The sequence below is a fragment of the Penicillium verrucosum genome (assembly GCF_028828655.1).
Source record: "Penicillium verrucosum strain IBT 35672 chromosome Unknown utg000001l_segment0_segment0, whole genome shotgun sequence".
In the NCBI taxonomy this organism is placed as follows: domain Eukaryota; kingdom Fungi; phylum Ascomycota; class Eurotiomycetes; order Eurotiales; family Aspergillaceae; genus Penicillium; species Penicillium verrucosum.
This window is the reverse complement of record NW_026643210.1, coordinates 10926825-10953261: the sequence shown is the minus strand read 5'-3', so window position 1 is coordinate 10953261 and position 26437 is coordinate 10926825. Positions and strand designations below refer to the sequence as shown.

The following is a 26437-nucleotide window of genomic DNA, read 5'->3' as shown; positions in this document are numbered from 1 at the left end:
TGTGAAACCGTTGAAGTTTAAAGTGGATGTCGCGGGAACCAGTGGGCTGGGCCTTGTCTACGATCCCGCCGGCCGAGCCTCGGACCCGATGTTTTATGTATTTAATGTAATTAATGTAATTTATGTCCCTTTTGTCCATGTACCTCCTTTTTTTGTTTTGACAGTTGTATCTTTTCTTTTGCCCTGCTTTGATTTATGAGCATATGTGCAGGTTGTAGAATTGAGACCTAACTACGGAGTACGGTATTTACTACATAGGTACATATGTACATAACTAGAGGTTTACGGGTGAAGCCAATCATGTCTTGCCGAGTCAACTCTCCTCTCCTCGTACACTTGTTTGTACACGTGGTATGTTTGTCAATTTCTAGATTCATATAACTAGTCGTAATTAATAGGTGCTTTCATATATCAAAGGGATCATTATTTCGTCGTAGACACCTGACTGAATGAGGTTCCTCTATTAGTGACAAACTAGATGATCAGAAAGTAAACCCGAATGTAGCTGCACTGCGGTATGTATACACAGCCCTGTCCCTGGCAAGGTCAACAATATCGATGTAGGCCGCAAAACCGTATAGGAACATACACGTTAATTGTACTAAAATTGCCCCGGTAAAAGTCATACCCTGTTTCTTCATGGAGTGTACTGCTGATTGCTTGCCTCACCACTTATACTTTGACGATCACCTGCCGCTCACCCTGTCAGGCAATCCATCCCTTGACATATGCGACTAAACTGTACGTCATTACTCGGTGCAGAGAGTCCTATAAGACCTAAGAAAACGTCGAGATATCATATCTGACACCGAAGTACCTAAATTGATATGAGAGTAATAATGATGAACAACATTAACATGTCAAAGCTGGATGCAGTCACCCAATTGAACAACTGTGATACGTTTGCACTCAATACTTTTATACTTTTATGATTTTTCTTGGAAAGGTCACGTATACTCGGCAATTCTGTCAAATTCTGCCCTACCGTTTGTGGGAATGTATACGAGGGGTATTCCGGTATTAGTCTAGTACTTTTGTCCAGTCTCACTGAAACCAGCGCTAAACTTTTGACGATTTCCCGCCTAATCAAAGCACATCTATAACAAACATGTCAGATCCAGATGTATCAAACAAGTTGGCTTTAGATTGGTAGGTTAATACAGAAAGTATGTTATATGTGGTATGAGAATTAGACGTGGAGTTACTCCATCCATAATGCCGCCTCAGGCCTCCGTGTTGTCCAGTAGCAAAGCAGGTAGATCCCGCTTATTCGAATTTCTTCCCAAAGCGACTCCACTTGCACTTGGGATCAGTGGGGTGACTCGGATACTCTCCTTCCTTTGCCCTTCACCCTACCCTCGAACCCGATGTCCACCGGGTCCATACGAGAAAACTCGTTCCTGTGACAATCCGAGATTTCATCCCTAGTTGATTGCATACGGACTCCGTTTCGTTTGGACTCCGGTCAACAGTTCCGCATTCATGGCATGAGGGTTCGTCTCCTGATACTCCCCGATACTGTGGGCGATCCGACTGTACATTTTCCTCTCTCGGGATTCATAGGGCAAGTCTTTGACGACACAGTTCTCGATAATTGCAAATAATGATATGTGGCTAATTACCAGCATCTCCCCTTAACATCTCAGATCTGTCACAACCTTAAAAAGAAAGTTGTACCATTTCATACCTGTACCGAGTCATCTAGACTAACGCTAACTCAGTACCCTGCAGCTGCAGGTGACTCGTTACCCCTGTGTCACGGCCTGTTCCAAGATGAGGAAGATGAGAGTCAGTCCACCCGGCGCCTTAACGCAGTGGAACAATAACGGGCGCTAGACCTGTCATCTGCACGGAATAGAACGGATCTTGACTCGATTCCGGTTCCGATTATCGTTTCTAGATCTTGATTCTTTGTGGCTGGATCTTCTTCAGTGGCTAAGATGGCTTTTGACTAGAATAGGGCTGTTCGGATCTGAAGAGTGCATATGAGGTTAAAACCTTTGCCGTCTTTGTATCGGTGATGCCACGCTTCACACTCATAGAATCGAAGGCAGCCTTTCTGCCCCAAGAAGTCTGCTTTGTCCACTTTCGCTTCAAGACTAACCTAGGCTGACTACACTTTTAAATCGCTGGAGAGATTTTAGGATATAGGACCAGATTTTGAGATACGGCTTCTGGAGCCTGAAAATAGACAACCAATAGTGGTAATATGACTCTCCTGTTTCCCAGCTGTGAAGTATACCCAGTTAGTTATGCGGTTCTCGCGCCAGGCCACACAATTACTTTACGGGACGGTTGTTGCTCGGTTGCGTTTATTGGAAGAAAAGATAACCCTTGAATATCCACGCACTCCGTAGATCGTGCCCGATTAATGAAAGTTGCTCCCGCTGAACCACGCACAGCTTATGCTCGGGTGTAACTCCCAACATTGAAATCGGATCCACACATCATACGGTTGACAAGTCCTCCACTTGTGGGTCCCATCGAAGTGCGTGATCCACTTTGGAATTTGCGATTCACAATACGTATCAGTGTTGTTGTACTATTTTTTATAAATTATCAACCCCATTAAGCGACGCTGCTCAACCGAGGAGGGACCGAGGTTGAGGAGATGATTGGTATTTTCGATGGCGCACATTGTGCGATTGAGGCGTCGCACTAGGATCTGATATATATCTGGAATAAGATTGACGATTATCTTGGACAAATTGAATTGTCTTGTTGCAAGGTGAGTGTACAATGTGATCAAACCCGCGGGGTTGATCAAAAGGGTAATATAATTCACTACAAGTCTTTAGAAAGTGGCTTATATCAAGCTCGAGTACTTCCATGGAATGACTTGAACGTGAACACTGTTATCTCGTCTATTATGATAAGGTAATGCAAAGCATCCCCTGTCACTTAACCTGGCAATGGTGTACAGAGGCGCATCTTTATCTTGAATTGCATAGGTGAAATTTTGCACATAGACACCTGCAAAAGCAACGTTTGTATCAACTACAAATTTAGCCGAGCATGACCCCAGTCGCATTCCAGACACGCTGCTCATGCTGCTTATATGTACGCCATAATGGGATTGACATCTCTAGTTGATCGGAATATCTTAACCTGGCTACTTCGTGCTAATTTCTTTTGTCACGGGTCGATATCGATCTGGTTGTGGAGCGTAAGCGAAGCAATGCGAAAAGCGGAAGGGATAGATTTAGTACGGGTCACATGGTCAGGACGCCATGTCAGCTTTTCAAACCTGCGTAGATATACCTAGGTACCTACCTAGGTAGGTAACCTCTATGTATGACCTAATCTCGTCACGTTAACTACCTACCTAGGTAGCTTCATATATTCCCTCCGCCATAAACAGGAACCATGGTTTTTGTTATGGTCTAGTGGTAAAATACTCTGTATTTTATCCAACAAATATACGGTGCATTAGGAATTATCATTAATAGCTGTAGGACTGGCTCTAAAGCCCCTTAGTTGCCTATAACCGAGCCATTTAGGCTGGCTGTAAACCATTTTCAATTTTTCAGAGGACATACACAGCTATTATTTGAAGAGGAACTGATTGATGGGGTGCTAGATATAAAGTCTACCCTTGATTACTTCAATAGCTTCTACCTATGTAAGTGAGTTTTGACGTGTGGATTTGCTACCATGTTGCTATATTAACTTGCAGATGAAGGCTTTATTGTGCTCCGTTTTGTATTCATTGTAATAAACTCTTCAATTTGAGATTATGGCATATATCTGTCGAATGTAGATACCTTAGCTGGTGAAATATAACGAGATGATGCTTCCCTGTATGATTAGAGTTTGAATCAAGAACCTTGGAAAGGGCTCGCCCGTGGGGTTCGGCCCGACATACGGAGTAGGTGTCAACGGCTTCCAATAAGCATCCGAAGAAAATGATGTGAGTTCGGGTGAGAAGGGCCGCTAACGCAAACTCCTTCCCTTGCTTTATTTGGCAGTAATACCAATATCAATCTTTAATATCACCCAACTACTACTAAGCAGCTCGTACCTTTTCGTGTATCTAATTGATTGTATGTCTTTGAAATAATAGCATATTTATCACTGGTGGCGTGTATGCATTAGCGTCCCTTCTCGCCCGAGCTGGGATGATAGGGTAGGATTGGATCTGATGGATGAGAAACAAGCAACAACCGAAGCCAAAAATAGTCGGCCTGATAATTGGAAAATTAGGACTATGTACTCCGTACTACCGTAGGGACTGCATAGGATGAAATGGAACGGAAAAGGTGATAATGTCTCGACCTCTCTCCACCAAAACCCAAAGATCGACAGGGGGTTGGTGGACTCAGTTTCACTGCTTGGAAAGAAAATATGTATTTACCCGGATTAACCGGAGATGCTGGGCTTGTCGGCGTTTTGGGTGACATTCAAGGTCTCAGGATTGGCTTGTACCTAGGTAGGGACAGTCGATCAATATTATGATATTGTCAAACCTCAAACTCCGTAGTCTAGTAAGTTAGCTTCATCAACAATTCAATATCTGAACAAATGAACAAACCATGCACTTCGCTATCGAGGCGACATCTGGAGTAAAAATCTTGTTTTGAATGATTGCAAGACATGTTTCAATAGTGCGAAGTGATCGTCGCCCAATTGAACCTATATAGTAATTTAGAGTAGCCACTCTAATTAAAAATAGAATCATTCCCGGTTTTATGACCTCAACAAGCCGAGCGAGGCATGTCTTAGTTCAAAATTGTACGCATAAAATATGTCTATAGCTCTTGGGTATAAAAGAATCCCGAGTTCCTCTCGTTAAGTTATCACCAAATCTACTCTACAAGTCCAATTCACAATCAAAAATGAAGTTCTCTCTCGCCGCCATCACCGCCTTCGCCGGCGCCATCAGCGCTGCCAGCCTTCCCAACGCCTTCACTCTAGTTGCCGAGGGCGGCAAGACCGTCCTGACCGATGGCCAGAACGCTTACATTAATGCCAACACCACCGATCAAGAGATCCTGATCCGTAAGCATCCACCCTCTCATGGTCTCGATCCAACCCCTAATATTTGTTCTTTTTCTAGTCCGTGGCGGCAGCCCTAACGGCCTCGTTTCATACACTGCCCAGAACGGTGTTCCCACTGCTTTCCAGAACCTCTACATTGTCGAGAACTCTGTCTCGCCCCTCGGCCTGACCGTGCCTCACTCCGGCGCTGTCCCCGAGGGCGGCAACACCACTGGATTTGGTGTCAACGACAAGGGTCTGTTCACCCATGGCGGCAAGGCTTGGTTCGCCATTGACGGCTACGGTGAGAACGAGGTCAAGGAGATCTTTTGGTACGGTGCTCACAGCTCTGAGTACCGCGGTGAGAAGCTCTTTGTGAAGGAGCTGAAGAACTACTCTCCCTAAATGTCTACTCGGGTTTGACTCTGGGTTGATATGACAGAATAGCTTGATGAGAGTTGCTTGTGCTTTTGGTGCTGACATACGTGTTTTACTAATCACTGTCATTTCATTCAATAACTAGTACATGTTGTATATATATCACGAATAGCGAAATTAAAGCAGCTGAAACTTCGCTAGATTTGATTGTATCTCCGATTAAAACAATCTATTTAGTTTCTTGTACACATACATTCAAATCGGAGCGGCCTGCAAAACCTCATCCAATCAATGCCTTGATAGTAGTCTCATAGCTCTCCGGTTCACGCCCTAAGATATCGCCCAGAGCCGGAGACACAACTGCAGTCTCACCCTGCTTGATAGCCTCCCAGGCTGTAGACCACTCCCTCGACAGATTAACTCCCTTGTATGTAAGCTTATCACCAATCTGAGGAAGATTGACAAACTCATCGACAGAGATTTCACGAATCTTAAGCGGTTTCCCAATCGCCCGACCGATAATCTCAACCGTCTCCGCAAGGGAGATCTCCCGAGTTCCAGAGAGCAGAAGAGCTTTGTTCACATACTCGAAGTTGGTTGGGTTATTGACATACGAGGCAATCAGCTTAGCGGTTGCCTCGCCCAGCTCATCGCGCTTGACCCACGCCACGCCGGGACCTGTCCCCGAGTGAGGGATCGCCACATCGTCGGTTGGATTCTGCGGATCAAAGAACGAGGTATAGATCGGGAAGGATTCAGTGTAGAGACCCTCCCGAACTATTGTGTAAGATATCTTGTCTTGCAGGGAAGAGAGGTATTTCTCTGTTTCGATGTGAGCGCCCATCACATGAGCGATGGAATGGTTGGTTAGATCTCCGCCGAATCCAAGAGAGGAGTAGAAGATGTGCTTGACGCCGCTCTTAATGGCCGCATCTATAGCAAGACGGTGCGCCTGGTTATGGTTGTTAGACTAAATACTTAGGTGGGTGACATTCACTTGACTTTTCTTACCTTGACCCTGTGATCTATCTCGAATGATGCATATGAAACCAGCATCAAGACATCCACACCTTCAAAGGCTGTGTCTAATGTCGATGGCTCATCATAGTCGGCTCTGCGTACCGTAGCGCCAGCTTGCTTGAGATCGTGCAGTTTCTCGGGGTATCGGGCACTCAGAACCAGCTCGGATTCGGGAATTAGTTTCACCACGTGGTTCACAATGCTTGATCCAAGGGCCCCAGAGGCGGGGAAGACACCAATCTTGGCACCCATATTGTATATGTTGTAGGGGAAGGATGATGGAAGGGTAACTTGGGTAGTAGGCTGTAGTTGGGAAGATTTTCGATGATCCGTACAATTTACCCGGTGAGTTTGTTAAGCCCTTTATATCCTGCAGTTCATAATCGCATGCTTATAAATGGAGATCTCGGGTATCCGGTCTATGACCGAATATACAATGACTTGGTTCCTCTATGGATCCATGGGTGTCGATCCGTTACTGTTTTTAAGAACGAAGATCGCTAATACACCACCCCCAAGAGCCACATTTTCACCGCTATCTGAAAATTCAAGTACGCTATACCTAAGATGGATTAGCTGGCCCCTATGGCTTACTCAGCAGATGGAGAACTAGGAAGAGTGGACAGTCTTTCATTCGTCAATCGTAACTTGAAATAGCAAGAGATGAGATATCGTACTTCTAAACGCCAAACCCGCAACGCACAAATGAACCGAAAGGAGATTGGCTTAATCATACTCCGAACTCAATGAGGAATACCTCCAGTTCCGAACAACTCCATCTTGATGCGATCGGCCCCCACGCCCTTGACCTTGAGACCCGACTCAACATCAGTCATGAACTGTCCGGGTCCACAGATATAATAATCTGTCTTTGCATCATCAAGGAACAAGTCCTGATCCTCCAACTTGGTTAACTCTACCCGCCCGACATGGTCATAGTCTACACCTTCCGTCTCTCCCTCGGATGGGTGGCTAGTGAAGAATGTCGTTCGAATGGAGGGGAATTGCTTTGGAAGCTCGGAGATGTGCTTCTTAAAAGCTCGCGCGCCCGATGAACGTGCGCCATGAATGAAATGCACTTTGCGCGTTGCGGGCGATTTGGAAATCAACGTGTTCAAAATCGACGTCAGCGGCGTTAAGCCCACGCCAGCGGAGATTAGCACGATCGGGTTACCGGTTTCCGAGTCGACGGGGGTAAGGAAAAAGTCGCCGTAGGGGTGAGAAACATTGAGTTTGTCGCCAATGTTGAATGTATCGTGTAGCACATTGGAGATGTAACCCGGATGGGCGGCAGCACCCGGAGCGGCAGGGCTGAGACCCAGTTCTCTCTTCACACTGATACGATAGTAGTCCGGCTTCGGCTGGTCACTGAGAGAGTACTGTCTAGCTTGTGGGTACTTGAGAGCCGGAACGTAGGTTTGGATGGAAATGTACTGGCCGGGCTGAAAGGCCGGTAGTGGCTTTTCATCGACCGGGGCGAGATAGAAGGATGTGATTTCCTCGGATTCCGGGACTTTATTCACAATCTTGAATTCTCTCCAATCGGTCCAGCCCTCGGCGTGTTCGTAAAGCTGCTTTTCGCGGCCGATCATGATATCGGCGAGCTGCCAGTAGGCTGTGCCCCATGCATCGTGGATTTCGGGGGTCAACTCCTCGCCGAGTACCTCGCCCATGGCCTCGAGGAGGTACTTGCCAACGATCTGGTAATCGTCGGGCTTGATATACAAAGAGGCATGCTTGTTGCAGATCAACTCAACCGCCGAGCTTAGTGCGCCAAGGTCATCGATATGCGATGCATATGCGTAGAGTGCACCTGCCAACGCACGAGGCTGATGGCCGTTAACCTGGTTGGCAGTGTTGAACACGGTGTTCAGCTCCGGGTGGGCTTCGAGCATGTTGCGATAGAAGACAGTCGTGATGGTGTTGCCATGTTCGACGAGGACCGGAATTGTCGCCTTGATGAGCGCAATTTGGTCTGGGGTCATTCCCGGATTAGAACCCATGATGAATGGATCTGTTGTATGGGTGATTGGAGTATAGAAAAATGTTTGATCGATTCTTACACTGTTCAGTGACCGGTGCAGGGGTTTAAATACAAACAACAAATCGGAAGATGTGGGTAAGAAGGAATCAGTTGTATTTGGTTGGTTGTCCAGCTATTTATATCCACCGTAACCGGATCGTTAACTCGTAAAAGACGGGATGTAGAAAATTCGGAATGCGCCTGGCATGATCTGTGAATATTTTCAGGGCTGAAGTGAAGACATCTCCGCGGAGCACTCCGGGGAAAGGGGGATACAACGCAGAAAGGGATTAACTCGGTCTGTTTTCGCAAATTGCAACTTGCAACGTGTAACGTGTAACTAACTGGTACATAAAGTTCTGTCGCTTGTTTTATATTCCTAAACTCCACGTGGAAGGCCATTTGAATAAGGTACCTACATATAGTTATCTACGATGCACGATAGACTGGAATCTGACCTACCTCCTGTCAGTCTCGATTTACATATTCATCTTCAGTCAGAATTGGCGTGGTGATTCAAGCCCACAGGAACGAAAAAATAGAGTTCCAGCGGCTCTGTGTGTTCATAACCTTGGAATTCTCGGACTATGCCTCCCGAGGTCCCCTTGTAATCACACAGATCTTCCAAGGCAGAGTACATGCATATATGTATGTATACAACTACTAGTTTGTCCAAAATAAGGCCCAAATGCAATCTAAAATAAAGAAATAGAGATAAACATCCATGTCCATGTCTTTCTTATGGGCCTTATCTTGGATGAACTATCTTCCACAGAAAATGATGTGACCGCCAATTGGCGAGTCTCACTGCATATTATGCCAAGTCAGATTGTCCGTTGAAATTTGAGAAATTTACATTCAATTACATATAAACCTGTGTATTTTTGTTATTATACACCTCCGGCATACAAAACCGCCACACGTACTGTACTCCGTAACTATTTGTTGTACAACATATGTTGTACGGAGGAGTCAGGCCATGTTATCGGGGCCAAACGGCCCGGTATTTGCCGATCGATTAGGTAAACCCGATTTGATTACTCATTTAGGGAGGTCCACGGGTACTCCGGATGGCTCCTCAAATATGCGAGCTCTGGAGCTGCGCAGGTGACCTCAGGAGTCATGGCAGAAGATGTCCGTATACTTCGGACCTCTGTACTAAATGAGCAATGCCGGTTTAACCGTTCTGACGCGAGTGACCGCATTCAAGATTCATTATCTCCATGATTTGGCGCCAAGACCCTATCATAGTCCTGTCCTTCACCAGCTTCGAGGCGATTCACTATATCAGCAAACCCTAACCTGCGGGAACTAATGATTAGCAACGGTAAAGTCCGAGCTGTCAAACCCTAAATGGCGTTCATGCGAGATCTGTTGGGTCTAGATCTTAATGCTCGACGCTGGCCCAATCACAGGGTTCTGGGAACACATGGAGAAGATCGATACTTACCTACCTGGGTAGGTATACAATATATACAACATATAGACCACTGGATAATCCGGGAGGAATGACGTGTTGTGGAGGTCTAGACATTCGACCTTCACCACCGTTTGCAGAAGTCGGGATGTTCATACAACGGCTATTGGCTCCACCAGCCAACCCCAGACTCTTAACTTTATTTATCCCACTCTATACGGGAAAACTATACGGGAAAATTATCCATGAGCCCATTTAATAGCTGGTTAAATGGACTACTGCCATAAAATAAGCTGAATTGTGGTTGAGTCAAGGACTAATCGGTCATACATGGACCAGTCGCAACACCGTCTGGATTGAGTAGTGACGTCTGTGATATACGGCAGTTATAACATGTAAAGGACAATGGATGATAGAAGAAGCTGCGATGTTCTCATTCTGACAGAGACAGAGACACTAGTCAACTCCGATTTGAATTAGTTCTCTTCATTCCAGCTCCCTCACCCCTCAAGATGTTGTTCAAGAAGCGCTTGTCTGATGTCCCGACCATTGAAGGGTCGCAGACAAATAACCAGCTGCTTATGCTGCGGCTCCCAGACAAGCTGCAGTACAACTTGCTCTGTCTGATGGGCGAGTTCGTGGGGACTTTCCTGTTTCTCTTCTTTTCTTTCGCGGGTACACAGGTGTCCAATACCCCCATGCCGCCACCTGGCTCCCCACCAAATACTACTAACTTGATGTATTCCGCTCTTTCTTTCGGATTCGCTTTGACGGTCAATGTCTGGGCTTTCTACCGAGTCACGGGTGGTCTTTTCAACCCGGCGGTATGGACATCACCACACAGCAAAGGGAATATATGTAGCTGACATTCACCAGGTTACTCTTGCCCTCTGCCTGAGTGGTGGCATGCCCCCTCTCCGGGGGTTGTGCGTATTCCCTGCGCAACTGGTCGCCGGAATTGCTGCAGCGGGCGTCGTGAGTGCCCTGTTCCCGGGCCCGTTAAACTGCTCGACACGACTCGGCGGTGGCGCATCGATCGTACAAGGACTCTTCATTGAGATGTTCTTGACGGCGCAGCTTGTGTTTGTCGTTATCATGTTGGCAGTGGTGAAGCACAAGTCCACCTATTTGGCTCCAGTAGGAATCGGTCTGGCTTTCTTTGTTGCAGAACTGATTGGTAAGTAACAACCATAGATCGGATTCCTTCACGTATTGTGCTGACCCTTCGCATTAGGTGACTACTATACCGGAGGATCTCTCAACCCTGCTCGTTCCCTCGGACCTGATGTGATCAACCGCTCGTTTCCGGGATACCACTGGATCTATTGGGTCGGTCCTTTGCTCGGATCCCTTCTTGCGTCTGGTTTCTATCAACTCCTGTGTATCGTGCGCTGGGAGAAGATCAACCCCGGTCAGGATTATAACGAGGAAGAGGTTGCTAGGAAGGAGTCGTTGATTGGTTCGGAGCATACCATCACCGCCAATGCCGCTTCCCCCTAAGTAGCAGAAGAGAGGTTCCGCTCGATGAGCATGTTTAATGCTGTTGCATGGTCCGAAGTGCTGCTCGATGGAAACCGGGCGATTGTTTTGCCTCGACGACCATAACGACGCAACCTTGAGTTCGCTGAACAAATTTCCCTATGTATATAGTGGAGAAACCCCTTGAGATGAGGCTAATACATACCTGAGTTAATATATTAAACTGGTAATGAGGCCGAGAATACTTAATCGATGCCAATAAGTAAAGGATTGGAAGGATCTCAAACACTTACAATACAACATATTGGCACTTAGCTCGTGCAACCCAATGGGCTGCAGTGGAGCTGTGATTGTTTCGGAGTTGGTGCAGATCACCCGCCATCACAGCGCTAACATCCTCAATAGTCGCGACATTTGGAGTGGACAATGTCTTACAGTGAACATTGGTGCCTCTGTAATTCAAACGAGGGGGCCATAATCACACTGCACGTCCGCGGGTCCTATTTCCTGCAGGAAACCGCCATTATTGGAGTCCACCACGGATGGTTGGTCAGTCTTATCTTTGGCGTGAGAAGACGAGTTTCAATATCCACATCCCTTGACTTGACTCCCAATTGATTAGGCCTTTAAATCATCCATCCCCTCCATGTCCGTCCGAACAGCCACAATTTGAGTCAAGGTGTTCATGATGGACTCGCAACCCGTCGACCCCGAAGCGGTCACCCCGGTCGCGACCGATGCGATGGCAGATGTCGGGGATGTGCAACTGCTTGGTATATGATTGTGCTTTTTTTTTTTTGTTGAGGACTGGTCGCTGATACCTTTTCTAGCACGGATGGGCTACAAACAGGAACTTCGTCGGCAGTATTCTACCACGCAAGTTTTCGCAATCGCATTCAGTATCATGGGCTTGGTGCCCTCAATCGCGTCGACACTCTCGTTCTCTCTCCCCGCGGGTCCGGTCGGGATGGTCTGGGTAGGGGTTGAACCCCCGTTAGTCTGGTTGTGCTGTTGGTTGACTGGGACTATGGAATAGGGATGGTTCACGGCGAGCATATTCATTTTGTTGGTTGGGCTGGCAATGGTAGCAATCTTGGAGGGGGCTATCTGGAATTATCTCACTGATATTACCTAGGCTGATCTCGCGTCTGCCATGCCGACAGCTGGAGGACTATATTGGTGGACACATTATTTCGCCGGACCGAAGTGGAAGAAACCATTGAGTTTCTTGATTGGATATAGCAACACATTGGGCTTGATCGGTGGCATGTGTTCGGTGGATTGTGAGGATGATCATCCATAACCATTATGATCACTCGTATCACTTACTCTTGTTGTCTAGATACCCTCGCACTCATGATCCTCTCTTGTGTCTCGATATCACGGGGAGATGGATGGTCCGCCTCGCGCGGCGTTATCTATGCTGTTTACGTCGGCCTGATTCTCTTCCACGGGCTATGCGGCTCCTTGAGTGGACGACTAATGCCGAAAATCCAGACATTTTGCATCTATATCAACATCGCCCTCGTTGTTGCGACTGTGATTGCTCTGCCAGTTGGAAAAGTGACGCGCGGCGGGTCCCTCAGCCCCGGCAAATATGTGTATGGTCATATCGACAATGAGACTACATGGCCGACCGGATGGGCATTTATACTGGCATGGCTCGCTCCGATCTGGTCAATTGGCTCCTTTGACTCTTGTGTGCACATGAGCGAAGAAGCCATGCATGCATCCAAGGCTGTTCCTCTTGGAATCATCTGGTCGGCGGGCTCTGCATTTGTGCTTGGCTTCTTGGTGCTATCTGTCATTGCTGCTACTATGAACCCGGATGTAAGTGCCACGATCAACACCAAATTCGGTCAGCCAATGGCCCAAATCTACTATGATGCATTAGGCAGAGACGGTGCTTTGGGATTCATGGCCGTGCTTTGCGTCATTCAGTTCCTCATCGGCCTCAGCTTGATTGTCGCTGCTTCTCGCCAAGCATGGGCGTTTTCTCGCGACGGCGCACTGCCATTTTCTAGATTCTTCCGCCACGTCAGCAAGCGTATCCAGTACCAACCGGTGCGCATGATCTGTGGCTTGGTGGTTGTCTCTATTGTGTTGGGCCTACTGTGTCTGATCAACTCAGCAGCTGCCAACGCCCTGTTTTCGCTATTTGTAGCAAGCAACTATCTATCATGGGGCACCCCGATCTTCTGCCGCTTGGTCTGGGGTGAGGACCGGTTCACCCCAGGAGAGTTTTATACCGGCCGCTTGAGCAGGCCTATTGCCTGGGTAGCCGTCCTCTATCTTATTTTTGGTGTTACCTTGTCTGTGTTTCCGACTGAGGGTCCCAACCCAACTCGTATGTATTTGAACACCGCAAGGTCAAGGTCGCTTGGTCCGATCGCTAACAATTTACTTATCCGTAGCATCGAACATGAACTACACCATCGTAATCAACGGGTTTGTTTGGTTCGGATGTATGGCTTATTATTTCCTTTTCGCACGGCGATGGTATATTGGACCCCAGATGACTGTCGATGAGAATGGTTCTACTGCTTCGGGGGATATCATTGTCGTTCCAGTCTCCCATGAGCTCCCTGCCGAGGCACCCGCATCTTTCGACCATAAGAAAGAATGATCGCTGTTCTCTCGATCTCTTCCTGCAGTACATATACCCGTGTCTCGATATATACTGCTTATTTTTCAGCTGGTCCTTGATACATATATTGTCGCCCGATTTCACGTAGGCCGATTGGGTTAGACATAAACAACACCGTGTTCACAGTGTCTTCTATCAATGCCTATCTCATGGTGTGATAGTTTCCTACGCCCAGGTTAACTTCCTTGGCTACGTGGATTCTTACAATATGCTAGCATCAGATCCTAGTGCTGATGGCCACTTGGTAGCTACACTGCCAGAGAGACCGAAGGATCAAGGTTATGTTGACTATATGATGCTCTCTGATACGGAGTAAGCTAGTAACACGAAATTTCAATGTTTCAGCTCCTTGCTGCGGGGGTGGAAGAGCGTGTGTTTCTGTCTTTTTTATCGTTCTCGCATTTGAAACCTGTACAAGGTTGAATCTGTAATTGGTAGTTTTGTTACTATTGCTCAACCGAACCCTCTCTATTCGCTCTTGATACCGCTTTCCATGGGACCTCAAGTCAGGTTTCTTTTTAATCTAGATACCTTAGAAAGGGCTATCGTGAGACATGTAATAAACAGATGTGTTGAATTTGCTATAAAAATCTGTTCTAGAAGATGCATATTTAGTCGTGAGATTATCAGCAGATTGAATGTCGAAATGGTCGACCAAAATGTAGGATATACAGCCGATGAATATGTACAGTTCGAAAAGAACGCCGGTATTAGACCTCTTTTCCCAGATGCGAGAAAGCGACGAACGAATAGTTCAGAAAATTCGTGAAGAAAGAACGTAGTGGATATCATGGCTGAAATCAAATCCAGATTCAACGGAGGAAGGTATCAACACTTTACAGTGCAACCATAAGACCAAGGACACCGGCCATACCCGCAGCAGCAGCGCCGACAGCAGTGGGACGAGCGAAGGCGGCATTGTCAGAGGTGGAGGAGGCGTCGGAAGAGCCGGAAGAGCCGGAAGAGCTGGGAGAACCAGTGGAGATTGTGCTGGTCATGGTAGTGGACTCGGTACCGGTGGTTGAGCCGGCGGAGTCGGTTAGAGTAGTCTGAGCAGAAACTGCAGTAACAACCCGGCTGGTGATCTCCGAGCCGATAGAGCGGCCTTCGCTGGCGGCGGCAGAAGCCTCGCTTTCGATGGAGGAGATGGCGCCGGCTCCGCCGGTGCTGGCGGCTTCGGCGATAGATGTGGCCTTTGAGACGATGTCGGATCCGATGGATTGGCCACCGTCGACGGCAGTTGAGTAGATGCCTTCGGCGTTGGAGACGATGGAGTTCACGTCAAGACCGTCTGGGGAGGCCATGGAAGCGGTGGCCAGGAAGAGAGCGGAGGAGATCAGAGTGAACTTCATTTTGGTGGAGATAAAAAAAAGGGTTGATTGTAAGGGTTGATTGTAAGGGTGAATTAGATCGTAAATAATTGATTCTTTTTGGATTGAGATGATATATTCTAGAAATCCGGGGGAAAACAACTCCTTATGTATATATGTCCACGGGTATTTGGTAAATGGGAACCCGATTTCTATAGATAGAAACATCGTGGTTGGATTGCGTATGGCTGCCAGGCAACCATAGTGGCAGTGGCGAGATGGAGATGATCTCAGCCCTGTGAAGAGCGATTCTCGTGCCGATCGTAGGGTCCATTCGGGGTTAGAGGGGCTATGTACCGTGTTAGAAAACTGCAATCTCGTTGTCCCAACATCCGGAGTACGGGTTGGAGCAATGACATCGTCATGTTTGGGGTCCACTTCGTAATGAGCCCTGGCTCAATTATGGGGGCTGTTTCAACACCCTAGTCCCTTTCCCCCCCAGAAAATACCTGCAAGATCTAGACGTGCATGTTCTCGCATGAGCTTGATTTGTCTTAGTCGGGGGCAATGCAGCACAGCCGGTAAAAAAAGCAACATTTGGATCGTTGTGATATTTTGGGTGTTTGCTGCCTTGGTGGTCCCAACAACTCGATTCGCACCGAAGACCCCAACAAATAATGGGCCACGTACTCTGTAGGAGGTGGAGGAAAATCTTTATTAATCAACTGTCCATGAGTTATATGAGTGATGTGAGTGGTAGAAAATGGAGATGTTGTCTGGGTACTCGTGGGTCGACTTTTGCCTTGGAGAAGCAAGTCTTGGCGCCCATCCTCATACAAAATCCCAAAGAACAATGAGCCACCCCCAATTTCCAAGTATATTGGCCCCATGGCCCCTATGGCATTTTAGGTCGGGGGATAGCCAAGGGGTTTCATGACGCGTCATATTAGCAGGCTTGATTACCCTTTTTTTCTTATTGCAAAAGGGGTAGGTAGTGAAGGAGGCGGAGTGGCGACATGCTAAAAAAAGAAACAAGAAAAATGCCAGAACTATTTTGGTGAAAGTATTGTTGACACCCTCTCTATTATTTAAATTACTAACAAAATGCATATGTCCAATGATGATGATGATGCAATAAACACAACACGCCGAATATCATGCTATAAACTGGCCATAAACCTGGATGATGCCTTCCCAACCACCTTTGTGGTCCGATTGACGGGGGTTGCTCTTCCCATCGAGCACCATCACATCCGTCATACGCGTACTGATCGAGTACCAGACTAGATTATGAGGCTCATTCGTGACCCGCATCATGTTGGTTTGGCAGTTCCCGTTGCATGGCTCGTTGTACAGACCATTCCAGTACCCGTCGAAGAAAGCCCAGGCAGCTGAGTTGTATAGTGCGATGTTAGATCCACCGTCCACATTTGTAGCAATTGCAGTGCGACACTTTTGGTCATCTGCAGCACACCACGAGAAATCAGGGTCACCATATTTGGCCATAGCTGTCCATGGTGCTGGTGCCGCCTGGTACTCGCCCTGGCCTTGCATATACGGTGTTTCCGTTTGTAGAAGACCCGCAAAGACATTCTCGGCGTTGTGGAAGTTATAGTTGTACAGCCAGTGATGCTCGGAACCGGTTCCTGTCAGCCAGGTGCCCTTGGTGGATTCGACCAAGATGCCGCGGCCAGTGGAGATAATAGTGAGAATTGACTCGCTATCAAGATTGTGATCGGCGGTCCACCCCCAGAAGTTCTCAATATATGCGGACGAGCTCTTGGTCAGGTGCAATATCATGAACGCAGCCATGCAGTCCTTTGGGTCTTGCGACGTGCAAGAACCGGATATACTGGTGTCAGCGGTCCCACCCACCATGGCTATCGTGTTCCAAAGACCGATGTCACCAGGCTGGTCACCTGCCGCATTGATTTCAATGATCTTGGCCCCCGGCAGGACCTCGCCGACGGAGAATCGCATGTCTTGGATTTCAATCACACCAATGTCTCCGGCATTGCCGAGCTGAGCGACAGGCCTCGGATTGGCGGCATCCTTGAACTTGTCGCCATATGCAGAAATGACAGACCACGCTTCTCCAACAATGCGGGTTCCGACTGGAATGAAAATCGTGTCTGAGACTCGGTATACACCGAAGGGGATGTAGGTGACCTTGCACGAATCGGCATTTTCAGCCAAGATAGCATTCAGACTGATGGTGTCGTCAGTCTTACCGTCACCTTTCACTGTGTGTCCAGATACGGTCTTCACATTGACAATATCATCTGTGCTGTAATCTTGGTAGGTGGGCTGGGCCTTGATAAAGAATTTGTCATCTACCAGCAAAGGGGCCGGGCGTTTTGTGTCCCAGCTTATCCCAGTTTGGTAGGTTTCTGGAACGACAGTACCCCAGACCCAGGTATCAACGTGAGAGGTAGCGGACAATGCAACATTGCCCTGGGAATCCACCGCGATAGCGTTCGAGGTATCATGCTTGAGGTTCTGAATGAGCAACTGGCTATTTCGATTTCCAGAATCATGGGACGAATCATGGAATCTGATCACCGGTCCTGCGTTGGTGGAAGTGGAATCCAGAAGCACTAGGCTACCCAATCCATTCCCAGTCATATCGATACCAGTGCCGCATCTATCGAAGGTTGCTTGTTGCAGCAGCACCGTCCACCCACCTGCCGCGGCGAAACCTGTTCTACAAGACTCGAAATAGATGTTCTTGAAGTTGACTTGTTGGTTGGAGTTTTTGATCCCGATAGCTCCACCAGTAATATGCTACACTGTGTTAGGTTGCTTTTCTTCTTTTTCTTGGGTTTCTCTGGATCACTTACCACATCCGCCACAGCTATTGTTGACCCGGCATTGATATCGATTCCAGTGTGACCCGTGGAGTCCTTAGGCATACGAATCTTAACATTTGTCAAACCCGACCCTTGGGCAACTCCCCATTGAAGAGCAGTGACGTGGCGGTCTGGCTTGAGGGCCGTCGTATCCACGATCACGTTCTTAACAAGCGTTGCGAAGCTAGTTTCTGGGTTGCCACCGTGTGAATCGTACCCCATGATGAGATAGTCACCGCGGAATCCCGGCCCAGCCTTGATGACGGGAGGATTTAACGGATTGCCCACAATTATTGTACCTAGAGTCAGGTTCAGAGTGCTTTCAATCTGGTACACGCCGCCTGGAAGGTAGACCTGAGCAGGGTACCGCGTGACACCATGGCCCTTTCGGCTACCTCCCAGGCCGTCATCATCTATGGCCTTCTGTAATTTCGGTGTTTGATTACCACTGCCATCATTGACGACCGAGTAATCCATCACATTGCGGTACACCGGGTAGAGGGACGATTGAGCGTAGGGAGCAAATCCTGCTCCTTGTTGGTTGTGATCCTGCTCATCAAGCCAGTAGGTCTCTGGCGATTTGCCGGTAGGGGAAGCACAGGTTTTTGTCGCGTGCGAGTGACCCTTTTGATGCACTGGACTATACAAGTTTGTTAGCATTCATGGATCTCATGAAAAGGTTGAATGGCACATACGACTGAGTTGGAGGACTGGCTCTTGTGGATTGAGTAGGGGTCTTTGATAATGGAGTTGAAGTCCGTGTACTTTGTTCGGGAGTATGCGTGACCGTTGAATGGATGCTGGTTATCATCGTAGTAGCGTTTTCCATCTTTGAGGAACTAGCCACTTCTGGTGAATGAGTTGCCGCCGAAGCAACCACACCCTTTGATGTAAATTCCGCCGCCGTGGAAAGAGTATTTACTGTAACCGACGAAGTCGTGCTACTCGAGTCGTGGTGAACTGTCGCGGTGGGTGATGGAGCGGTAAGGCCTGCCAAAGCAGACATAAGAGCCCAATACAAGGGGTGGTCATTATTTGACGGTGCTTCATCACCAGTTGTGCCTTCATCAGTTGTGGATGAAAGCCAATGCGATGAGGACGTTCGCATAAATTGCGGAGGCATAATAGCACCTGATACTGTAGACACAACAGCTGCCACTGCAGCCAAAGAAGCGACACCCCTCATATTTCAATCGACCACAAGCCACAACCTCAGTCTCGAAGTAGGTAGAAAAGAGTATGAGAAAAAAAAGGAAGTGGATGGATACTAATAGAAATGTTACTGTTGTTGTGTGTTAGGCTCTCCGACAGATACATACCATGCCGACCATTTTGGAATGCTCATAAAGAACACACTTTGTATGAAGAATGTGTATAGCCCTTGGTTTGGTGCACCTTGAATGGTCTGGCTGAAAGGGCCATGGATGATCGACACCCCCTTGCAAAACTCGGGATTCGCAACCCTCTGGGAACACACACTATAGCAAGCTTATGCCGTTGCTATAGCTTCCTTTTGAGTACACTCTGTTGGGTTGAGAATTTCAGATTTTTAGTATAATGTGCTGTACCATCCTTTTCCTGTATAACTCGAGCTGGATATCCTCGATTAGGAATACATAGCTACGCTCCATAGTACTAAAAAAACATACTAGCTATACCCCATAGTGTTAATTCGGTGTTCATCCTGAACTGTGTACTCTTACACCATCCAACACGAAAGGACTAAGTTCTAGTAAATACCCTCGCGTCTCTCTATTTGTTCCTTATTTGCCTCTTTATGTCAAAGTATGTATTTCCAGGCTATATCTTGATTCCTGCTACCCTTCAGGCCCATCTAATACGCTTGCAATCCGGATCAATACAAGGTCATCGTTCGTTTACGTGTTATTTGACGTGCTTCCAGTGCTCTCAATTCGAGACACGTGGAATCGGTAGATCGTGGGCAAGATGAAGTTTTCACACGACATCCCTTGCATTTGGTCCTTGTCCGCCGGTGTCCATATAGACTTCCATGCCAACGGCAGCTATGCAGTATGAAGCATGCCTCCTCACCTATATGATTTTGTGTATTTTTTTTGAGAACCGGCGTACACCATGCCTGTTGATCTTAGCTGCTATTTTTAGCTGAAGGAAAGCTGCAATTGAAGGGTTGAGATGGTTTGGCTTTGTCAACCGGTCATCCTTGTGGATATATATTGGAGCCTGACATGCGAAAAATGACAGGTTATTTATGAAATCTTTAAACAACTAAACAACTACCTGCGAGAGTATAGGAATTGCCAACGGGCACAATCGCTAAAATCTGTCTCTTTCAGGCTGCTAATGCATATTTCTATAGCAATTACATGATGATATTGAGGACAATGTTGTGTGGCAAGAAACCTACAAGTCCGAGATTTGCGTGGGATAGATTTCCGATGAGGCGACACCCGCAAACAATACCTCATGACTGGCGGAAAGGACTCAGAATCCCGTTGACTTGATGATTTCTTACATTGTTGACCTGTGCGAAAGTAAATTCCTTGTTAATTGCCGACCGTGGCTCACACGTATACCCCAATCACGTCTCCGTGAGCTCATCTAGCAATTATGATAGCCCAATTTGGCACCGAATCCCCAAGAACATTAGGCGAAACACCTTGTGCGCTTCAAAATTCTTCATCGAAAGGAGATTGACAATCTACAACCTCCCTTAAATCCAAACAATCGGAGGCTAGGTGCTGGCGAAGGACTGAAAATTACGCATCGCCTTCATGTCGGAATCATCCATCAGCACCCTCACTAATGACTCGGACCCAGACAATACAAGCACGTCCGAAGTTTGGCTAGATGCACCTCAAACCAGCCCACAAGATGAGGAGCCACCACTCCACGTTCGATTTCGATCAAATGCGGATTTCATGCAGGGGGCTCGGCATGATCCTCCGCCAGGAGGTCTCCGGGAAGAATGGGATCATGCTCATAGTCAAGCGCTGCCTCATCGACCGACAATGCCATACTCCCATGATACTGAGGATATTGCCGATACGCCACTGAAAGACCGTGAGCCACCATCGGGTGAGACAGACGGCGGGTCAGGCGTCGAAAGGATAGACCATAACAAGCCACAGGAAGATGAGAAGAAGGGAGAGGACGCAAAGGAGGACGAGAAGAAAGAGACTGAGACACCCCAACAGCGATCCACACGGGAGAAATGGCGACTTGTGGCCAGGAATTGGAGACAGAAAGCGTCAGAATTCGGCGACCGCTTGGGTCGCCCACAGGGAGAAGGAGACGACTTAACATCTGGAAGGTATCATCCGGACTGGGCGACCGGCGGTGCAGTTGCCCAATCTGATATGACAGATGACAAACATAAAAGTGTGGAGGCGAAGCAGCGGGACCAGAAAGGAACCAGCTCTGAAGCTCATCGTCTGGTGCGAGATTTGACCCAAGACCATTCCCAAAAACGCCGCAAGGGTCGTGGGAAGCCTTATCCTCACGCTGGGACCGCGTTTAAAGAGGATGAGAATGAGTCAGGACCAGGTGCGGACTTGAGCTATCGCTCTGGCGGTGGTGGGATCCTGTCGCACTTGATCAAATTACAAGGTGGTCAGCAACAAGGTGCTGGAGGCCAGTCTCGAACATCAACTGACTCGTCCATCAGCGCAGACTCAGGTCCCGCCGGGGCCCCAACACCAACAGGAAAGAAGCAAAAGCCACTGAAATGGTACAAAAAGCCCCAAAATACGTCGACGTCGACCTTGATTGGTGGGCGGGCCGACAGTTTCAGTGGTGCAAGCACCCCTGTTTCAAGCGAGGTCCTGTCACAAGCTTCGAAACGCCGTGATAATCAGGGAGGGGGAGGAGGAGGAGGAGGAGGAGGCGGTGGTGGTGGCGGCGGTGGAGGTCGAAATATGCGCCTTGAGGATGAAATTCGAGTGACAGTGCACATTGCAGAGATCATCTGTCGGCAGCGGTATATCATGCAGCTTTGCAGAGCATTGATGTTATTCGGTGCTCCCACACATAGACTGGAAGAATACATGCAGATGACCTCAAAGGTATTGGAGGTTGACAGTCAATTCCTGTACCTGCCAGGTTGCATGCTGATGTCATTCGATGATCCTTCAACCCGCACGACCGAGGTGAAGTTGGTTCGAGTAGCCCAGGGAATTGATTTGGCGCGCCTATCGGACACACATCTGATTTACAAGAATGTGATCCATGATGTGATTGGCATTGAAGAAGCAATTCAGGAGCTCGATGCAGTCATCAAGAAAAAACCTCAGTATCACAAAATCATCATCGTCTTGGTATATGGGTTGGCCACTGCAACTGTGGGACCTTTCGCTTTCAGTGCCAGACCGATTGATATGCCGATTATCTTTCTCAATGGTGTACTTGTGGGTTTAATGCAACATGTCGCCGCACCTCGTTCGGTGTTGTATTCAAATGTCTTTGAAGTGACATCGACCGTGGTGACATCCTTCCTCGCCCGAGCCTTCGGCAGTATCGCCCTTGGAGTTGTGGATGGCAAGCCGCAGTACCTCTTTTGTTTTTCCGCCATTGCGCAATCATCTATTGCATTGATATTGCCAGGATTCCTTGTTCTTTGTAGCAGCCTGGAACTTCAGTCCCATCAAATCATCGCTGGCTCTATTCGGATGGTCTACGCTCTCCTCTTCTCGTTGTTCATTGGATATGGAATTACCGTCGGCACAACCATCTACGGGCTGATAGACAATAATGCGGTATCTGAGACCTCCTGTCCAGAGAAGGGTGCCTTTAAAAACCCATATGTTCAAAAGTTTCCGTTCGCTGCGATCATGATAGTCTGGCTTTTGATCATAAACCAAGGGAAATGGAAACAGCTCCCACCCATGACCGTCATCGCAATGTCGGGCTACATCAGCAACTACTTCAGCACCAAAAAACTGGGACCAAACTCCCAGGTCGCGAATACCGTCGGCGCGTTTGTCATTGGCATCATGGGAAATATGTACAGTCGGTTCTGGCATGGCCACGCTGCGACCGCTATTCTGCCTGGCATTTTCATTCTGGTCCCATCTGGACTTGCTGCGACGGGGTCTTTAATCTCGGGTGTACAATCTGCGGATGAAATTCGTCAAAGCGTCGGCTCTGGGCATGGTGGTGATAGTTCAGCACCCGGAGCTGGCTTGCAGGCTGGTAGTTCTGTATTTAGTCTCGGTTTTGGTATGATCCAGGTGGCTATTGGCATTACGATTGGGTTGTTCATTTCCGCACTGGTGGTTTATCCATACGGCAAGGCCCGTAGCGGACTGTTTAGTTTCTAGCCTGCTTGTTGCTATGCCGGTGGAAATTGGTTTCTAGCCTGAGGTTAATGTTGACATTGGGATAATATGTAATATACTATTGATATCCCAAAGGTATCAGATAAATGGGAATGATATGTGGATCACTTTGTAAGGAGAAAGTGGGAATAGAATGGCTAGCGATGTATTCTGCATCCAAAAGGGGGTGAGAATTGCTTAACTTTTGTCTTTGGATTAATTCAGCGGCAACGAGAGGTACCTCCAAGACCTCGAGTTTGATTGGACCGTTCACTAATAGCGTTTAGGATTATCTTCCCCGAGCCAACTGGAACCACCACGCTGCAAGTAGTCGAACTGAGCCGCCAAGAGGTATTTGGCTGTCGCCTGATGCCTGACCCTCTTCTAGCTAATGCCCAACTATATTTCTCGATAATTGTGGCCCCGAGTCCGGGATCGTGCTCTTCATACGTTGCAGTGTATGTAGACTTTGCGTAATGAGCATGGCTGTTGCTTTCATCCTCTTCATCGAAGGAATACTGTCCACGATTATGAGTACTCCGTATGCAACATCGGCTAGCATCCATGGATTTTGTGACCAAGCGTTCCTATTTAGGGAAACTGGCATTGACCCATGAATTCCTTCTATGTGCAAGGAACCTTAATATCATGTACTTATACATCCGAATAGGTAGTTACCTAGTTCTTCACAGAACCAACCGTTACAACTCACAAAATCACGTCGCGTTTTCTACCATGCTATTCTTTTCACTAAAGAGAGGATTTCGAAAAGGGAGCAAGTTCTTCAGAAGCCAGCGCAAGATTAGCAGTTTCACAGTTCGGTCATTCTTTTGGGCTCCCTTCATCCTGGGTAATATCTGGACTGCGAGAGTAATAGAACAGGAAGGCAACACCGACATTCTCATTCGACGAGAGTAAACTTGCCACCTATAATCTTACCGAAATACCACCTCCTTTTCGACGCTCTAATATCTCCCGTAGCGATATCATATTTGTTCTATATTTGTTCTATCTTTTTATTCCTCCAATTGATATGGTGACGGGCCGCTACTCACTTGTTTTGCTTTACTCTTTTCTTTTGGATCCGGTTTACCATTATATTTAATATACTATCGACGTCCCAAAGGTATTCAATCTCCAATATATTAGGAACAAAAATACCTACTGTATGCTAAGGACTCCAGTCTAACATTTTTAGGATAATAATGAAAAGAATCCGACAATGCAATGCGAATATGCAACAAAATGAACACCAACCGGCGGCCAGCCACCAGCCATTTGCTTCAACCTCATGACCACCGGGGAGGTTATGAGATGATGATAGAATCAGACATCAGAGATATTAAGCGTGCTCTATCGTGCCATCCTGTGTAGTTTCTGTAGCCTTTTTATGATCTTGATAGACGGCGTGACCAACAAGTTCGAGTAGGTGGCGCTCGCGATATGTGAAGACGCGGACACCGGTTGTTCGAAGGAATTGCTTTGCGTGCTCTAGAATGAGCTCTAGTTGTCCAGGGGGAAGGCGGAGGAGGGCGTCGAAGGAGACCGTGATTTGGTCAGGAGAGGTGTTTAGAGTTGGAAATGCGACAAGAAGATCACGAGTGGTTTTGTCACGGGCGAGGACCTCGCAGTAAGATTCGAACATATTTTCACGGATAATGAAGCGCAGGATTGAGTCCAAGGACTTTGGTTGGGCAATGGCTTGTGGTAGGGAATGTTCGAGATCGGCGAGAGCACGCTGCATTACAATCACGTACTTCAGGTCTTCGATCAGCGATGTCACCTGAATTTCCGTTGGTGATGTATTCCCAAGTAGTGGACGATCATAACCCAGCTTTTTCCGCCAGAACCAGTTGCATAGTATTAAAGAAATAATGCATGGAATCAGGACAACGTATCCCCACCAACGCTCGGCAGTAACCATTGAAGCAGCACCAGCAACAAGACCATTCAACCCATTGATACAAGCATGCCATTGGAAGCGACGGAACCGAGTATGTAGACGGCGACGGATATCATCGCTGGGCTCACGGGAAAAAGTAGCGGCGTCGTGCACGTGGAATCGATGAATGAGACAGCCAGACCAGATGGCATTTACAAGGCCAAACACTGCAGCGAGACCATTCCCAACATACCCAGAAAGCAAATTACTGGCTTTGAAGACGTGAGGGTTGGCGCCACCAATGGCCATCAAAGTGCCAATCCCGACCAACAACGAGCCGAATCCCATTAACACATCCATGAGGATCCGGTCGATCACTTCAGTGCCAATTTCACGCAGTCCCACCCCCAGCCGGCTGTCAATGAGCCGGGTGAGCTCTGCGTTCTTGTCGTGATATTGCCGCAGGCGCAGCAGGTGATCCCGCTCCGCTCGCAGTAGCTTGACATTTGTCCAGCTCAGTCGAAAATCATGAATAGCAACCAACACCATTCCCAAGGCCAGCGTTCCACCAATTCCCATAAGTACAGCGGCAAACTTCGGAACGGGGATCTGGTTCCAGACGTTCGCAGCGAAGTCAGCGGCGTTAGCTAGCTCGAGATACCCGACACCGGCGAGCAAGCTGTTTTTGAATTGCTGCTGGTGTAGTATGCGGAATCGACCGCCTCGCCGGACTAGCACAACCTGGCCTTTTTTTGATTCTAGGGATTCCTGCCATGTGATGTCACTGGCCTCACGGAGGAGTTTCGGGACCACGGGTGGTGAGGACTCGGTCGGTGATAGTAAGTCCATTTCCATGGCCATCGTTGTGGACTTGGAGGTTGGTTGTGAGACGTGGACGGGAGACGGAGGGGTGATTAGAGTGTCGGAGGAGTTGGTAGGGGCCACCATTGTGAAAGTCGTGTGCGGGTGACCGTAGGAAGGAGAAGCTCACACGAGACTGTCCATGCCGGTACCTGTACAACCAGGTTCAGAGGGTTGGATGGAAACTAAATTGAAAGCAAGGAGCAAGAGTAGGACAGGGTAAGAGACAAAGAGGAAAAGAGGAAAAGAGACAAAGACACAAAGAGAAAAAGAGGAAGAGAGGAAAAGAGGAAAAGACAG

At 47.8% G+C, this 26437-nt stretch overlaps 9 protein-coding genes across 9 annotated transcripts; 4 read left to right on the top strand and 5 right to left on the bottom strand.

Annotated features, from left to right (window-relative positions):
* Positions 1-4835: 4835 nt before the first annotated feature.
* On the top strand, positions 4836-5382 carry N7516_004003 (uncharacterized protein; the record flags this gene model as incomplete). Its single annotated transcript, XM_057216723.1, has 2 exons — positions 4836-4998; positions 5057-5382. The coding sequence occupies 2 exons, from the start codon at positions 4836-4838 to the stop codon at positions 5380-5382; spliced, it is 489 nt and encodes a 162-aa protein (XP_057078606.1).
* Positions 5383-5635: 253 nt separating this feature from the next.
* Positions 5636-6627, bottom strand: N7516_004002 (uncharacterized protein; the record flags this gene model as incomplete). The annotated part of the gene is made up of 2 exons (XM_057216722.1): positions 5636-6307; positions 6367-6627. 2 exons carry the CDS (start codon positions 6625-6627, stop codon positions 5636-5638), a joined length of 933 nt encoding a protein of 310 aa, XP_057078605.1.
* A 491-nt stretch (positions 6628-7118) lies between these two features.
* fhpA (flavohemoprotein) lies at positions 7119-8378 on the bottom strand (the record flags this gene model as incomplete). The annotated part of the gene is made up of 1 exon (XM_057216721.1): positions 7119-8378. The coding sequence occupies one exon, from the start codon at positions 8376-8378 to the stop codon at positions 7119-7121; it is 1260 nt and encodes a 419-aa protein (XP_057078604.1).
* A 1949-nt stretch (positions 8379-10327) lies between these two features.
* On the top strand, positions 10328-11315 carry N7516_004000 (uncharacterized protein; the record flags this gene model as incomplete). Its single annotated transcript, XM_057216720.1, has 3 exons — positions 10328-10639; positions 10692-10992; positions 11050-11315. 3 exons carry the CDS (start codon positions 10328-10330, stop codon positions 11313-11315), a joined length of 879 nt encoding a protein of 292 aa, XP_057078603.1.
* A 664-nt stretch (positions 11316-11979) lies between these two features.
* On the top strand, positions 11980-13920 carry N7516_003999 (putative GABA permease (Uga4); the record flags this gene model as incomplete). Its single annotated transcript, XM_057216719.1, has 6 exons — positions 11980-12067; positions 12125-12270; positions 12331-12378; positions 12430-12577; positions 12637-13641; positions 13709-13920. The coding sequence occupies 6 exons, from the start codon at positions 11980-11982 to the stop codon at positions 13918-13920; spliced, it is 1647 nt and encodes a 548-aa protein (XP_057078602.1).
* An 857-nt stretch (positions 13921-14777) lies between these two features.
* Positions 14778-15293, bottom strand: N7516_003998 (putative GPI anchored protein; the record flags this gene model as incomplete). Its single annotated transcript, XM_057216718.1, has 1 exon — positions 14778-15293. The coding sequence occupies one exon, from the start codon at positions 15291-15293 to the stop codon at positions 14778-14780; it is 516 nt and encodes a 171-aa protein (XP_057078601.1).
* Positions 15294-16406: 1113 nt separating this feature from the next.
* Positions 16407-19286, bottom strand: N7516_003997 (uncharacterized protein; the record flags this gene model as incomplete). Its single annotated transcript, XM_057216717.1, has 3 exons — positions 16407-18035; positions 18092-18740; positions 18796-19286. The coding sequence occupies 3 exons, from the start codon at positions 19284-19286 to the stop codon at positions 16407-16409; spliced, it is 2769 nt and encodes a 922-aa protein (XP_057078600.1).
* A 1567-nt stretch (positions 19287-20853) lies between these two features.
* N7516_003996 (threonine/serine exporter family protein) lies at positions 20854-23397 on the top strand (the record flags this gene model as incomplete). The annotated part of the gene is made up of 1 exon (XM_057216716.1): positions 20854-23397. One exon carries the CDS (start codon positions 20854-20856, stop codon positions 23395-23397), a length of 2544 nt encoding a protein of 847 aa, XP_057078599.1.
* A 1339-nt stretch (positions 23398-24736) lies between these two features.
* N7516_003995 (uncharacterized protein) lies at positions 24737-26224 on the bottom strand (the record flags this gene model as incomplete). The annotated part of the gene is made up of 1 exon (XM_057216715.1): positions 24737-26224. The coding sequence occupies one exon, from the start codon at positions 26222-26224 to the stop codon at positions 24737-24739; it is 1488 nt and encodes a 495-aa protein (XP_057078598.1).
* Positions 26225-26437: the final 213 nt, after the last annotated feature.